Source organism: Phalangium opilio, unplaced genomic scaffold (genome assembly GCF_054372755.1).
Source record: "Phalangium opilio isolate 3A_F unplaced genomic scaffold, DU_Popi_V2 ptg000002l_1, whole genome shotgun sequence".
NCBI lineage: Eukaryota > Metazoa > Arthropoda > Arachnida > Opiliones > Phalangiidae > Phalangium > Phalangium opilio.
The window spans coordinates 12243221-12256446 of NW_028324144.1; the positions used below are offsets into that span (position 1 = coordinate 12243221).

The following is a 13226-nucleotide window of genomic DNA, read 5'->3' on the forward strand; positions in this document are numbered from 1 at the left end:
ATACGACGGTTGACTAAAGTACACTTGATATTACATCATTTTTCAAAACCGCAAGTAAAAATCTTACTGTCCCTATTGATTTTGGTGCCATCGGTTTTAGAATAATTAAAATGTTCCACTGCGAAGCGTGCCGGTCACGAATGGGGATGTAACGTCTTTAGGAACCTTTTAAAACGCAAAACCATACACGTACTCTCCCAAAAGTAATTAATGTAATGATAAAATGTTTTCGGGGAATGGAATTGTGGTCGAAAAGCCGAGATAAGTAAATTTTTGAAATTGATTACCAGTAAAATAATTTATTTCAACGGAAAACGGTAATGGAACGTTGTTTTTTCTTAAGCATGCATTTAAGTTTCAATTAAAAAGAAAAATTAATATCTGATCCTTCAGACAAGTGATAACCTCAGTCTTATCGATACTTTTTAGGTCTTGATTCTAATCAAGACATTTTTGATTATTAAACAAGCCCTCAACATCTACCATCGGAGTAAATAACCATCTCAAACATATGACCTTGCGCGCGAGCTCAACAATATCTTCAGACAGTTTGGTGGATTCTACCCAAGGTATAAAACAAGAAGGAAATAGGTTATTATTTAATTAAAACTATAATTTTAAAATTTATAGATATTATTAGATCGACAAACTCCAGTATTTATGATTGTGAATCTGGGTCTGAAAAAACGTCGGATCATTCCATTCCATTCGATGGTCAACCACAGTTTAATGACATTGGGCCCGAAACAAATTATTGCGATGTTCGAAATTCAGATCCCACCGAATCTAATGATGTAAGTCTGTCATGGTATAAAAATAGGTGACTGAAATAGGAGTTAGTTATTTACTGAATTTGTTTTTTAATAAATATACACCTGACATGTGAACGCTAAGTTCAGTTAAAAAATGTAATTTTCCTATTTATAGGGTGATAGAATTTCCGAATCAGGCTCCGAAGGGGTTGATGAGAAACAAGATCATGAAGACACTCTAGTAAAAGCAGAACCACATATCTTTCAGCTGTATTATGTGACTTAATCTATATGCTATTATTAATTTGTTTACAAATATTAGTAAATTTCCTCTAGGCTCAAGTTTTTTATCTTATATAATTATTTGTAACGATAGATTAAGTCAAATTATATAAGCTATATCCCGAGATAAAAAGCTGTAGTGCAGAGGGTGAATTTTGAGAATTATCTCAAATTTAGCCGTACTTTGAGGTCTTTTGGTTAGGATTAAAAAGCAAGCATTCAATTAAGGATGCTTATACGCACGCAAGCTTTTTATGGCCATTACACAAAAATCTATTATTATGCTTGAAATATACTTTTCTTATGTTATTCTTTTAGGATGAAGAGCTCTATGCTGGTTCATCTATCACATTAAGACAAAGTCTGTTGCTGACTATGGCGCATATTATACGTTTCCAAGAAAGCAAAGAAGCAACGGCTTCCTTACTAAAGCTTTTGAGTTTTCATATGCCTAGCGATACTGAATTACCACAAACTTTATATCGCTTCTATAAAAATTTTGATCATTCAAAGTCGTTATTCACATTTCACATGTACTGTGCTAAATGTTGTGCGTACATTGGAAAAACGTCAAAATGTTGCCAGTTTTGCCAGTGTTTGGTATCTTATGAAAGAGCTTTGGAAAATGGAAATTATTTCCTCGTATTTGATATTGAAAATCAAATTCAAACAATTTTACAAAAACATGAGGCTACCAAAGAGAAATTTAAGCCAAGAACCAATTTGCATCCATTGCAAGAGGGATATTGTTACAAAAAATTGGGCTTGGGAAAGAATGACCTTTCAATCACATGGAATACCGACGGGGTACCTGTATTTCACTCATCTAACTTCAATATTTGGCCATTACTGTACGTTCTTAATGAATTGGAATATTCCGGCCAAAAAGATATTCAGCTGGCTGCTTTGTGGTTTGGAAATGGTAAACCAGACATGAACACTTTTTTAAAACCATTTGTAGACCAAATAAATAAGATGTCATCCGAGGGTTTCAAGTATAAACGTGCAGGTGCAAATAAGGAGAAACTAATAAAAGTATTCCCAGGGCCTTTGACGTGTGATTCAGTGGCACGTTGTACCTTGCAAAATTTAAATCAGTTTAATGGAGCCTACGGGTGTAATTGGTGTTTAAACCAAGGCGAAAGGGTTTTGAGAGGTGACGGTCATACAAGAATATACGAAGCAGGAGAATTTGAGAAAAGGGACGAGGCACAGATGAAAAGAAATGCAAAAACAGCGATACAAATTAAAAAACCAGTTAACGGAGTCAAAGGATTTTCTATGTTAATGCTCCTTAATTATTTTAACGTAGTTAATGGATTCGTAGTAGATTATATGCATTCTGTCTGTCAAGGTGTGGTGAAAGCAACGTCATGTATGTGGTTTGACTCGTCTAGCTATCAACGTGAATATTACCTTGGAAGGAAAATTGATGAGATAGATAGCATATTTCTCTCGCTAAAGCCCATCGACGAGATTACAAGAACACCGAGAACAATAAAAGATCGAAAACAGTGGCACGCTAATGAATGGCGTTCGTGGCTCCTTTTTTACTCACCTGTAATTTTAAAGAATTACCTCCCTGACATATATTTTAAACATTGGATAAATTTAGTGCTCAGTGTGAAAATTTTGCTATCAGCCAAAGTTTCACCTGAAATGATTCTAGAAGCTGCCAACTATCTGAGAATATTTGTTCAACAATATTCTGGATTGTACGGAAACGATACTATGACCTTCAATGTCCATTTGCTTCTTCACTTGCACGAAACTGCAACTAATTGGGGACCTTTATGGGCTGTATCATGTTTTCAGTTTGAAAACATGAATGGCAAGCTTATGAAACTCTTTAATGGAACACAGAAAGTGCCCCATCAAATAGCTGAAAAATTTGCCATTTTAAGTCATATCTCGGTAATATCTGACAAAGCTTTTTCAACTTCTGCATCAGACATTCAAGATTACTTCTTTGATTTGATTAGAGGGTACCCATTGCTGAAACGAATTTGTATAGTGAATGATTTAAGTTTCGCTCACGGTTTACCAAGAGAGTGTGTGATAACTAGCGCTGTTAAATTAGCTTTTCAACCATATTTGGGAAACGGAAACATTTCAAATTTGAAAACTGCACGGGAATTTACAAAAATAACGACTTTTGGTCGCACAATTTGTTCTCACGAAGTAGCCAAAAGATGCAACTGCGGAATAAAGTTAAAGAATGGGTCCTTTGGTATAGTTCAAGGTTTATACAGGTTAAAGGATGGTATCTGCAACTGTCTTTCAATTAATTGTTCCTGTAGTTTCAATTTTTTTGCAATTGTGAAAGAGTTAAGAATATATCACCAGTCGCAAATGAATAATCAAATTTCTTCTAAATGCAAATTTACCAACAAAATATTGGCTTACCCAGTATCGGATATAAAAGAAAAAGTTTTGGTCCTTGGCACAAACACTCCAAAATTTGCTGGTTATATTTATGTAATCGAAATGCCCAACTTTTATGAATGTGATTAATTGATGTAAAATTTCTTTAATATAGCTATTTCAGTTTTTTAAATTATCTTTATAACTCAAATACTATTGGTGAAAATAAATATTTAAAATTTATTCGTTAAAGCTCTTGAGAAAAATAAATTTTGATTCTTAAGATTGTGAAAAATAAAGAATATTTTTCAGCATTTTAAAGAATATTTTTCAGCATTTTAAACAGATTTAATAGAATTGTTTTGAAAAACATTGTTTAGAGTGCTTCTTAGAATTTTAAAAAATAAATTCTAAAGGTTTTTCTATAGCACAATCTATATGCTTTAGAGCACCATAGGAACTCTTTAGAGCTCTATAGGACTTCTTAGAGTTCTTTTAGAATGTTTTTGTAAGGGTATATATTTTATTGTTTTATCATAAGTGTTTTAGTATTTTATTGTTTAGTATTTTATTGTTTTATCATAAGTGTTTTAGTATTTTATTGTTTTATCATAAGTGTTTTAGTATTTTATTGTTTTATCATAAGTGTTTTAGTATTTTATTGTTTTATCATAAGTGTTTTAGTATTTTATTGTTTTATCATAAGTGTTTTAGTATTTTATTGTTTTATCATAAGTGTTTTAGTATTTTATTGTTTTATCATAAGTGTTTTAGTATTTTATTGTTTTATCATAAGTGTTTTAGTATTATTATTATTTAAGCCTATTCAGATTTATTATTAGTATTTTGTGTTATTTAAATTTTTAAATTATCGCAATGGCCAACTCTAATGTAGAAATTGAACTCCCTATTGAAGTTGATAGTTTTTTAGGCGACTTTCCAGACTCGTTAGAAATAGCCTTTTTAAATGCCGATGACACGTTCTTGGCAAACTATGCAACCCCTCGGTCTATCAATAGCTCTCCGTCTCCCACCCTGTCTATGGCAAACAATAGCCCTTCTCCTCCTTTATCGCCTCTGGAAGAGGCGTTTCAAAACGACGATGTTTCTTTCTTAGACGGTTATACTACCCCTCCTATAGCTCCATCTCAGAATGAGTCAATGGATGAAGGGGAAGGACAGGTAGGGGTGGGGTTCTTACTCCTCCACCTCCATCTCCGCTAGTTACACCACCAGGTGTAAACGTACTTTCTAGCGGGGTAGTGTCCTTCCCCAATTTTAATCTGGATGGATGGGAAATGGAAGTACAATTTGACAATAACATCGTCAAATCTGTAAGCGACTTCCTAGAATACGTTTTGGACGACTGTTTACCCGATGACATGATTGCAATTTCAATGACAAGCATTAGTAATCCAGGCATTGAAACCGCGGACTTTAGTTTTAGAAGAAGGGATCAAATAGATATTGGATTTATATTAGAAGTAGTCGCTGATAAGGCGTATAATTCCGAAGGAGGATCAAGGTTTTTTCTCGGACCTATAGGAATAACCATACAGCGAGTGAGGTTGCCCCAAGGCGCCTACCGTTCGAAAAGGCTAGGAATTTGTAGCTTCGAGACTTTTGCCAGGGAGAAAAAATGCATTGTTCAGATCAAGAACAACGATCGGCTATGCCTCCCTTATTCTCTAGTTTTTGCTAGAATACACAGGGATCATACAATGCATACCCTTGACAAAAGCCTCGAGGCAGATTTCAAAACACTATGTCGTCCCACTATTAGGAAAAAAGCAGGAGAGAGGCTTAGGAAGATGGCGGAGGAATTAGCCTTGGCGGCGGAAGTACCATTGGACGAATGCACAGGGGCGGGTGCTCTACCTCGATTTCAATCGTACTTGGCTGAATACCAAATTATAGTATTTACAGTTAGAGCAAACGTCCCCTACCGTATTTTCGGGGAACCACATTTTATCCCCGTGCCGATGGTAATCCAAAGCCACGGCTATACCTTTTCAACTATCAAAAACATTTTGACGTCATCACTAAACCTAAACCTCTCTTCAATTTTCGTTATTTCTGCGAGAGGTGCCTTGTGGGATATAACAACTTTGACTTTACTCACGCTTGCAACAAGTATTGTTATTCCTGTCAAAGGGCCGAAGATTGCGAAGGGGGAGAAATTAGATGCGGGACCTGCCATCGCGACTTTAGGGGGCAAGAATGCTTTGACGCCCATAAGGCTAGTGGAAGCAAAACCTTATCCGTATGCCAAAGGGTTTTTAATTGCCCCCGTTGCGCAAAAACAATAGATATGGGGAAACGCAAGTCACCCCATTCTTGCGGAGAAGTTTATTGCGTCATCTGTAATAAATTCAACCCACACCCCCACTATTGTTTCATGCAGGTTACCGACTCTAAAGCCCACCCTGCGTCTAAAAATGCTAAGACCCATCCTGCGGTTACTATCTTTTATGATCTCGAATGTGTTCAAAATACCCCAGACCCTTCAAACCCTAATGCTTTCCTACACACTCCTATCTTATGTATTTCTCAAAAAATCTGTGATCAATGCATTCTCGAGAAATCTGATCAATTTAATTGCGCCACCTGCGGCCCTCGAGAACGGGTGTTTCTCGGGAATGATCCTGTTCTGGATTTTTTAAATTATCTTAAAGAATTCCACAATTCTCCCAAAATAACGGTTATCGCCCATAATAAGAAGGGCTATGATTTACAATTTCTGTACAAAGCCATGTTAGCCATCAAAGCGTGGCGCCCTCAAGTGATAATGACGGGAACGAAGATTATGCAAATTCGACATGAGAATTTGACATTTATACACAGAAAAAAAGTCCTTAGAAACTAAGCACTTGCCTAAACACGAAAATGCAACAGATATTTTATCATGTTTAAAAACACTCATGTTTAAAAAAGAATGGTGTTTAGGTTTGCAACACCTTATGTTTAGGTTCAAAATGTGTTGATCGCTTGTCATATATAGTATTTAAACATGTTTAAGGTGGTATATGTCATGTTATTGTGCTATAATGCTTAGTAACAAAACGTGTTTACACGATTATATGCCTAGTTGTATAACATGTTTTCAGGATTATATGTTTAGGTTTTAAACATGACTAAAGGTTTATAAGCTTAGCTTCCTATCGTGTTTAAGGGTTTATAAGCTTAGTTTTAAAGATATTTGCAGGTTTATCTTGAAATATTTGAATGGTGTCGGTTTAAATACATAGATTGAATTAATTCCTGCGAAAACCAAATTTCCGTTGAACTTCAACTTAGCTTTATTTAAACGTTCAGTAGCATTGCGCCGAATCCCGTTCAACCGAACGAACCAGATTCGACCGAAAACCCTCACTTTGGCGGATTTACGATGCTGTTCAATGGGACAATCCCATTGCACCGAAAATCCCGCACTTCCGGGTTTTCCCGATCGAATTTAAATTAAATTAACTTAAAACAATTTACGGCTTACGTAAAATAAACACTAGATCGAAACATTTTCGAAATTATTATTTTAGAACTAAGGATTATAAGAACAAAATAGTAATAAATCAGCAATATATGACATAATAAAATTAATTGCTAATATTGATTTACTTTTTATGTTATATTCATTATGAAAATACTTTAAGCCAGCCTTTTTACTGTACTTGAAGTGTATAACCGCCCCAAAGAGGAAGAGACGTCCTAACCAAACCAAACCAAACCTAACCGAACAGTAACTTTTTGGAAAAGGCATATTATTTGAGAAGTCAATAAAGATAAACATCAATATTCTAGGAGAGCGATAGCTCTCTTAGATAAGACCTCATACCGACTTTAATGTATAAGGATGGTTTTTTGATTGGTTATAACTTTTTTTGTATCGTATTAACTGCTTTGAAAAAATTCCACAGAACTACAATTCGGGCCCTCAATATGTGGTTAAAATTTCAAGAAGATCCACCCATTAGTTTATTGCGAGGGGGAAACCACTAAGAAAATTTTTGTACACCTGATTTCAGATTTCAAATGACTTCAATTGAACTATCAAAGACTTCATTCGACTTCAAAGACTTCACTAACTGTATTTGATTTCAGATGACTTCAATAAAATTTATAAAGATTTCAAGGGACTTCAATATAATTTATAAAGACTTCAAGTGACTTCAATACAATTTATAAAGACTTCAAGTGACTTCAATACAATTTATGAAGACTTCAAGTGACTTCAATATAATTTAGAGACTTCAAGTGACTTCATTACATTTTATAGACTTCAAGTGACTTCATTACATTTTATAGACTTCAAGTGACTTCAATAGAATTTGTAAAGACTTCTAGTGACTTCAACATAATTTAAAGACTTCTAGTGACTTCAACATAATTTAAAGACTTCTAGTGACGTCAACATAATTTAAAGACTTCAAGTGACTTCAATAGAATTTATAGACTAAAGCCGATTTCTATTTTTTTCTCAAGACTTCATTAAATTGTAATAATTAAAATATATATATATGTACTTCGCTATTAAGTACTAAGGTGCAGAGCAACCGAAAGCAATTATCTATGCAGAATTATATCAAGAATTAATTTACTATAAGAATGCCTAAGTCACTAGATTTTACGCTTCTACTCTTACGCCGGTGTTAGTGGACAAGTAAGCCCCACCCCTTTCATGTCCCTCATTGCTCTGCGCTTTCCTATTGGATCCCGCGGGGATAGGTCATACAGACGCGATTGACGTATTCCGAATAGAGAAAGAAAACGTCTAGCAAAGTAAGCAGAAAATGGAGGCTGTCAGCGGTGCTGAAACGGTTAGGGAATGGTTTTTAATTGCCATTAACAAGTTAGTTAAAGGTTTTGAACCTAACTTAATGGATTTTGAATACTTGTCTCTACGTGAAAATCGTTCGTTCTATAATTGTTTCTAAATCGAATCAAGTGTACTATACTTATGATTTCGTGAGTTCCAAAAACCAAACCAAGGCTTAACGAGAAGGTGAAAGAGATAGATGGTGGAAAACATAGAGTAAGATAAAATATTAAGTCCCGCCTTCTTTTCCAGCCTCCCCCCACCCATGAGGGGGGATTGTCGACTATCAAGCGCGCACCGGACGCCTTTTTAGGCCTTCTTATAGTAAATTCCTTCTTGATTATATGGCGCAGATACAAGCCCGGATAGTATACAGATCCATTTGATCGTCGCTTATGTCTCAAGAATTCTGCGACGTTTCACGCGGGAAAATATGATCACGGATCGGCCGCTATTTACGGAAAGAAGTTTTTGTCGTGGCATAGCTAACTCAATCACGCCAGTGAGCGCTTGGCCAGTAGTTTTTGCAAGGGGTCGGTCATTCATGAAATCCCGTACGCTACCCGCGAAATCCAACTTAAAAAATCTCATAAAAAATCCGAAATCAATAAAGAAATAACAAAACAGTAAAGAAATCACAAAATCAGTAGAGAAATCACAAAATCAGTAAAGATACCACAAAATCAACAAAGAAATCACAAAATCAGTAACGAAATCGCGAAATCCATTACAAAATTCACGAAATCCAAACTCAAAAGAAATCACAAAATCCAACGAAATCAATTGAAATATCCCAAAATCTGCCGAAATCATGGAAAAAATCCGAGGAAATCACGGGAAAAATTGCAAAATCCGTTGGATTTTATCGAATTTTGAAATCAAACAAAATCCGACGAAATCAATTGAATTCCGACGAAATCAAACGAAATCCGAAGAAATCAAATTGGATTTCGAAATCGCGTACACTTTTTCCAAAACGTCCGACCCCTCAGGTTTTTGAAACTGATTATCGTCTGATTCATACTCGAATTCATAGTTCAGAGAACTAGAAGACACAATTTTTAAATTGGCTGCTTGTATGCTGTATTTCGAAGGTTCCCAATTTAGTTAAATAGTAGTTTAAATTAAGCCAATTAAACTTCGCCACAAACAAAAATATATCGTTTTTACGAATATTCTTTGAAAACGGAATGATTAGCAGCCGACAATAAGTCCAAAAAGGAAAAAATTCTGGGGAAGAGTGTCTGGCACAAGAGTGTGGTAGCATTGCACCTCCGAAGACGGCCGAAAATTGAGGGATCAAGACCAGCCCCCCCCCCTGTTTGACTGGAAAATTTATAGGACATTGTCCACTGTAGTGTGCAGAAATAGTATCACATCTCCATAGTCAAGCTATCAAAACTTCCAAAATTTATTGTCCTGTGCTTATTTCCGGCCCTGATCAAGACTATTGAAAATAAAGTTTGAAGAAAAGGAAATTTCCACTTATGAAAGACGGAATTTCAATAGACTTCAAGGGATTTTTCTACCACTTCATTTGACTTCAAGAGATTTCCAACGGACTTCGTATGACTTCTAAGAGACTTCAAGAGATTTCCGAGAGACTTCAAGAGATTTCCAAGAGACTTCAAGAGATTTCCAAGAGACTTCAAGAGATTTCCAAGAGACTTCAAGAGATTTCAAAGGGACTTCGTATGACTTCTCTTCACTTCAGAGAGACTTCAAGAGATTTCAAAGGGATTTCGTATGACTTCAAGAGACTTCCGAGAGACTTCGACTGACTTCAAGCGATTTTCAAGGGACTTCGCATGACTTCAAGCGATTTCCAAGGGACTTCGCATGACTTCAAGGGATTCTCTAGGGACTTCCTAAGACTTCCGAGATTTCAACTAAACTTTGCGATTTATAGAGACTTCAAAAACAATTTATGGACTTCAATTGTGATTTCAAAAATTTTGTACACCTGATTTCACAAGTGGTTTCCCCCTCGGTTTATTGTATAAAAAATAAAGTTGCTAAGGGTGGTTTTCATTTCCATAAATTAATCAGCCCTTTTGGTGAAAAAGTTAAATTTTCCCATAGAAATAACATGGAGTTTTTTTCAAATTTAGCCATTTTGTCGCCACCCTTTTGAAATGAAATATTCGTTTGTTACGTTTGGGAACGGTTTTATATCAAAATTTAAACCTTTTTCTAGGACCATTTTTAAGGTTTTTGAGAAAAATTAATTTTAAGTATGTTTAATTTTAAATTTTAAAAACTACCCCAATCTGCGATATTTTAGCATGGATACGCTGTTTTATTGGTAAATATCAGCGCGACCAATATTGGCCTTTTTTTACGTATAGTTGCGTCATAATAATCCGATTGTTTTTTCTTAATGCCTTTTGGTTGAAATGGCCTATCGATAGTGTGATAAGACTGCTTTAATATTGCCGCCGTGATAAATTACCCCGTTTGTGGCCGCCATTTTTTTTAAGGGGAAAAAAATTTGAGAGTGGGTCCTTTTTCGTTGCCATTTTCATATTTTTTGAGGATTTGCTCATGGATGGATTTTAAATATAATATAAAGTATGTTTCAAGCTTTAATATAAGCCTAATTTCATAATTTCCCACCTTTTTATTGTCCCACAATCTATTTCTAAACTTGGCACTTTTTTTAAGGCGGTGAAATTGCGCTAAGCCTTGGCTTACCATTAATTTTTGCCTTTTAAAAAAATGTTTACCTCTCGTTGCCCGTTACTTCGCCTTCTCGTATCGTCGTACTTAAGTTTAGACTTTGAAAGTAGTGCTTTGTTTTCTTAAATATTACTTCATTGTATAAAATTTCAATATTATAATTGCGTAAAACGAATTCAATGTTGTTTGTTGATGGGACGCGCCTTGCATTTGAATTTCGTTCTCTCCCTTTAATGGGCCGGAGAATTTTTCTTTACCGCCGTCTTTCGGTCGCTTTAGCCCTGAAAACAGCTGTAGTGAGAAATTTTATTTACTATTCTGAGAGAGCTATCGCTCTCTCAGATATGACTTCATACTGCTCTTAATGTATAAGGAGGGTTTTTTGTTTTAAATGTATGCGCTCAGTGTGTTGTTGTGTTTGCATTTTAATGCTTCTAATCGTTGTGCGCGTCGAGGTTTAGGAATCCAACGTGTGTTACGAAATGAAAATCAAGGGTGGATACTAGTATGATTTAGGCTTTAAAAGGAATTTGACGGCGACATGCAGTCAAGCAAAACGGTATTAGGCCTTGCATATGAAAATTTAAACCTTTTTCTAGGACCATTTTTAAGGATTTTGAGAAAAATTAAGTTTAAGTGCTAAATTTCATGTCTTTTTGCAAACTCTACGCATAAGGGTTTGTTAACAGGTTTCTAAACTGGTGTCACCGGCCAATGATAACAAATACGTACATCATTTTGTTCGTTGAAATTGCTGGTAAATTAATCGATAGATCACACGATCACTAAACCCTGTCAACAAACCAATTAATATTTTTTATTCAGACTCTTCCAATCATTTTTGTTGGGTAACTATTAAATTTTTTATTATTTTTTTAGTGCTTATTTTTAGTTACCTAAGAAAAAATTAAACGATGACCAGTTTATTTATATAATGATTATTTTAACATTGCCCAAGAAAACAATAAGCAATAGCCTGTTTTTAATTATCACCAGGTGCCAATGATAACTGCTACGAAGATAAATTGTTTGTCAAATTGCTGGTAGAATAAATGATTGATTAAGTCGCACGATCACAAAACCGTGTCACCAAAAAAACCAGAGCTGTGCTAATTAACTGGCAACTAATTGAATTGGAATTAGCAATTGGACAATAATGACTTAATTAGCAATTAGGCATAGAGGCTAATTAAATCCCTTTACACACTGATAAACAAATAAACCCTGTCAACCCCACTCTTGGACTACGGGACCATCTAGTAACGTTTGTTTAATCGAAACCACACCATTTATTTGCTTTAAAATTCGACAAAGTTTCATTGAGTTATGAAGATTGAAGAAATTGATTAACGCGAGTTGATAAAGAAATTGTTTCATTTATTAATATTTGCTTACAGCAATTAATGATACATTCATATTGGTATAAATTGTTTATTTCTGTTAATAGGAGTTAAAGGGATAAGAAAATGTTTTTATGAAATATATTTGTAGCTTCAAACGGGTCAACCATTTTTTAGATAACTCGAAAACTAAATGGTTTTGAATCAAAAAGAATGGAATAAGGAAGGAAAAGTTAGTTTATTTTTTCAAAAGATAACAAAATGGTTGGGAAATCATTTCCTATGTTCAAGGGGTAATGAAATGACTGGTAAATCTTTTCTTCAGTTAAAGGGATAATATTTATTAAAATGGATTAATTAGAACGAACATTAATTTATTAAAATGGATCAAAAAGAATGGAATAATGATGGGAAAGTTAATTGAATTTTTTAAAAAATAACAACATGGCTGGGAAAATGAGTCTTCAATTCAAGGGATAAAGAAATAACTGGGAAACGTTTTCTTAAGTTCAAGGGATAAAATTTATTAAAATGGATTAATTAGAACGGTCCTTTAATTTATTAAATAGATGAATATTGATGGAAAAAATTATTTGGTTCAAGAGATAACCATTTTTAAGTCAAGGAATAACGTAATTGCGGGTCAAAAGTGTCTTAAGTTTAAAGCAAAGCGCGGGTCCAGTGGATCCCCTACAAGTTGACTTTCCTTACGAACTCCAGTTTTGGCTTGGAGAAGGCAGGAGGCATTTGTGGGCGGGATTTATAAGTGCCCATATAAATCCCGCCCACTAGCCTTTGCCAAGCCAAAACGGGAGTACAGGAGGAAAGTCGCCTTGTAGGGGACCCGCTGGACCCGCGCTTTGCTTTAAGGTATTACAAAATGGCTGGGAAACCATTTCTCCCGTTCAAAGCATAAACAAATGATTGGGGTAACCATTTATTATTTTAAAGGAAATAAAATTTTTCTAAAATGGATTAATAAGAATGGAATATTAG

General features: G+C 34.9%; 1 protein-coding gene and 1 long non-coding RNA gene across 2 annotated transcripts; both read left to right on the forward strand.

The window, feature by feature from the left end:
* The first annotated feature begins 464 nt into the window (after positions 1-464).
* Positions 465-3712, forward strand: LOC149719822 (uncharacterized). Its single transcript, XM_089862001.1, has 5 exons — positions 465-569; positions 631-794; positions 928-993; positions 1353-2948; positions 3017-3712. The coding sequence occupies exons 1-5, from the start codon at positions 512-514 to the stop codon at positions 3053-3055; spliced, it is 1923 nt and encodes a 640-aa protein (XP_089718127.1). The 5' UTR covers positions 465-511; the 3' UTR covers positions 3056-3712.
* Positions 3713-11208: 7496 nt separating this feature from the next.
* On the forward strand, positions 11209-13183 carry LOC149719823 (uncharacterized). The gene is made up of 3 exons (XR_016376160.1): positions 11209-11449; positions 11567-11738; positions 11887-13183. It is a non-coding gene; the product is annotated as an uncharacterized LOC149719823 (long non-coding RNA).
* The last annotated feature ends 43 nt before the right edge of the window (positions 13184-13226 follow it).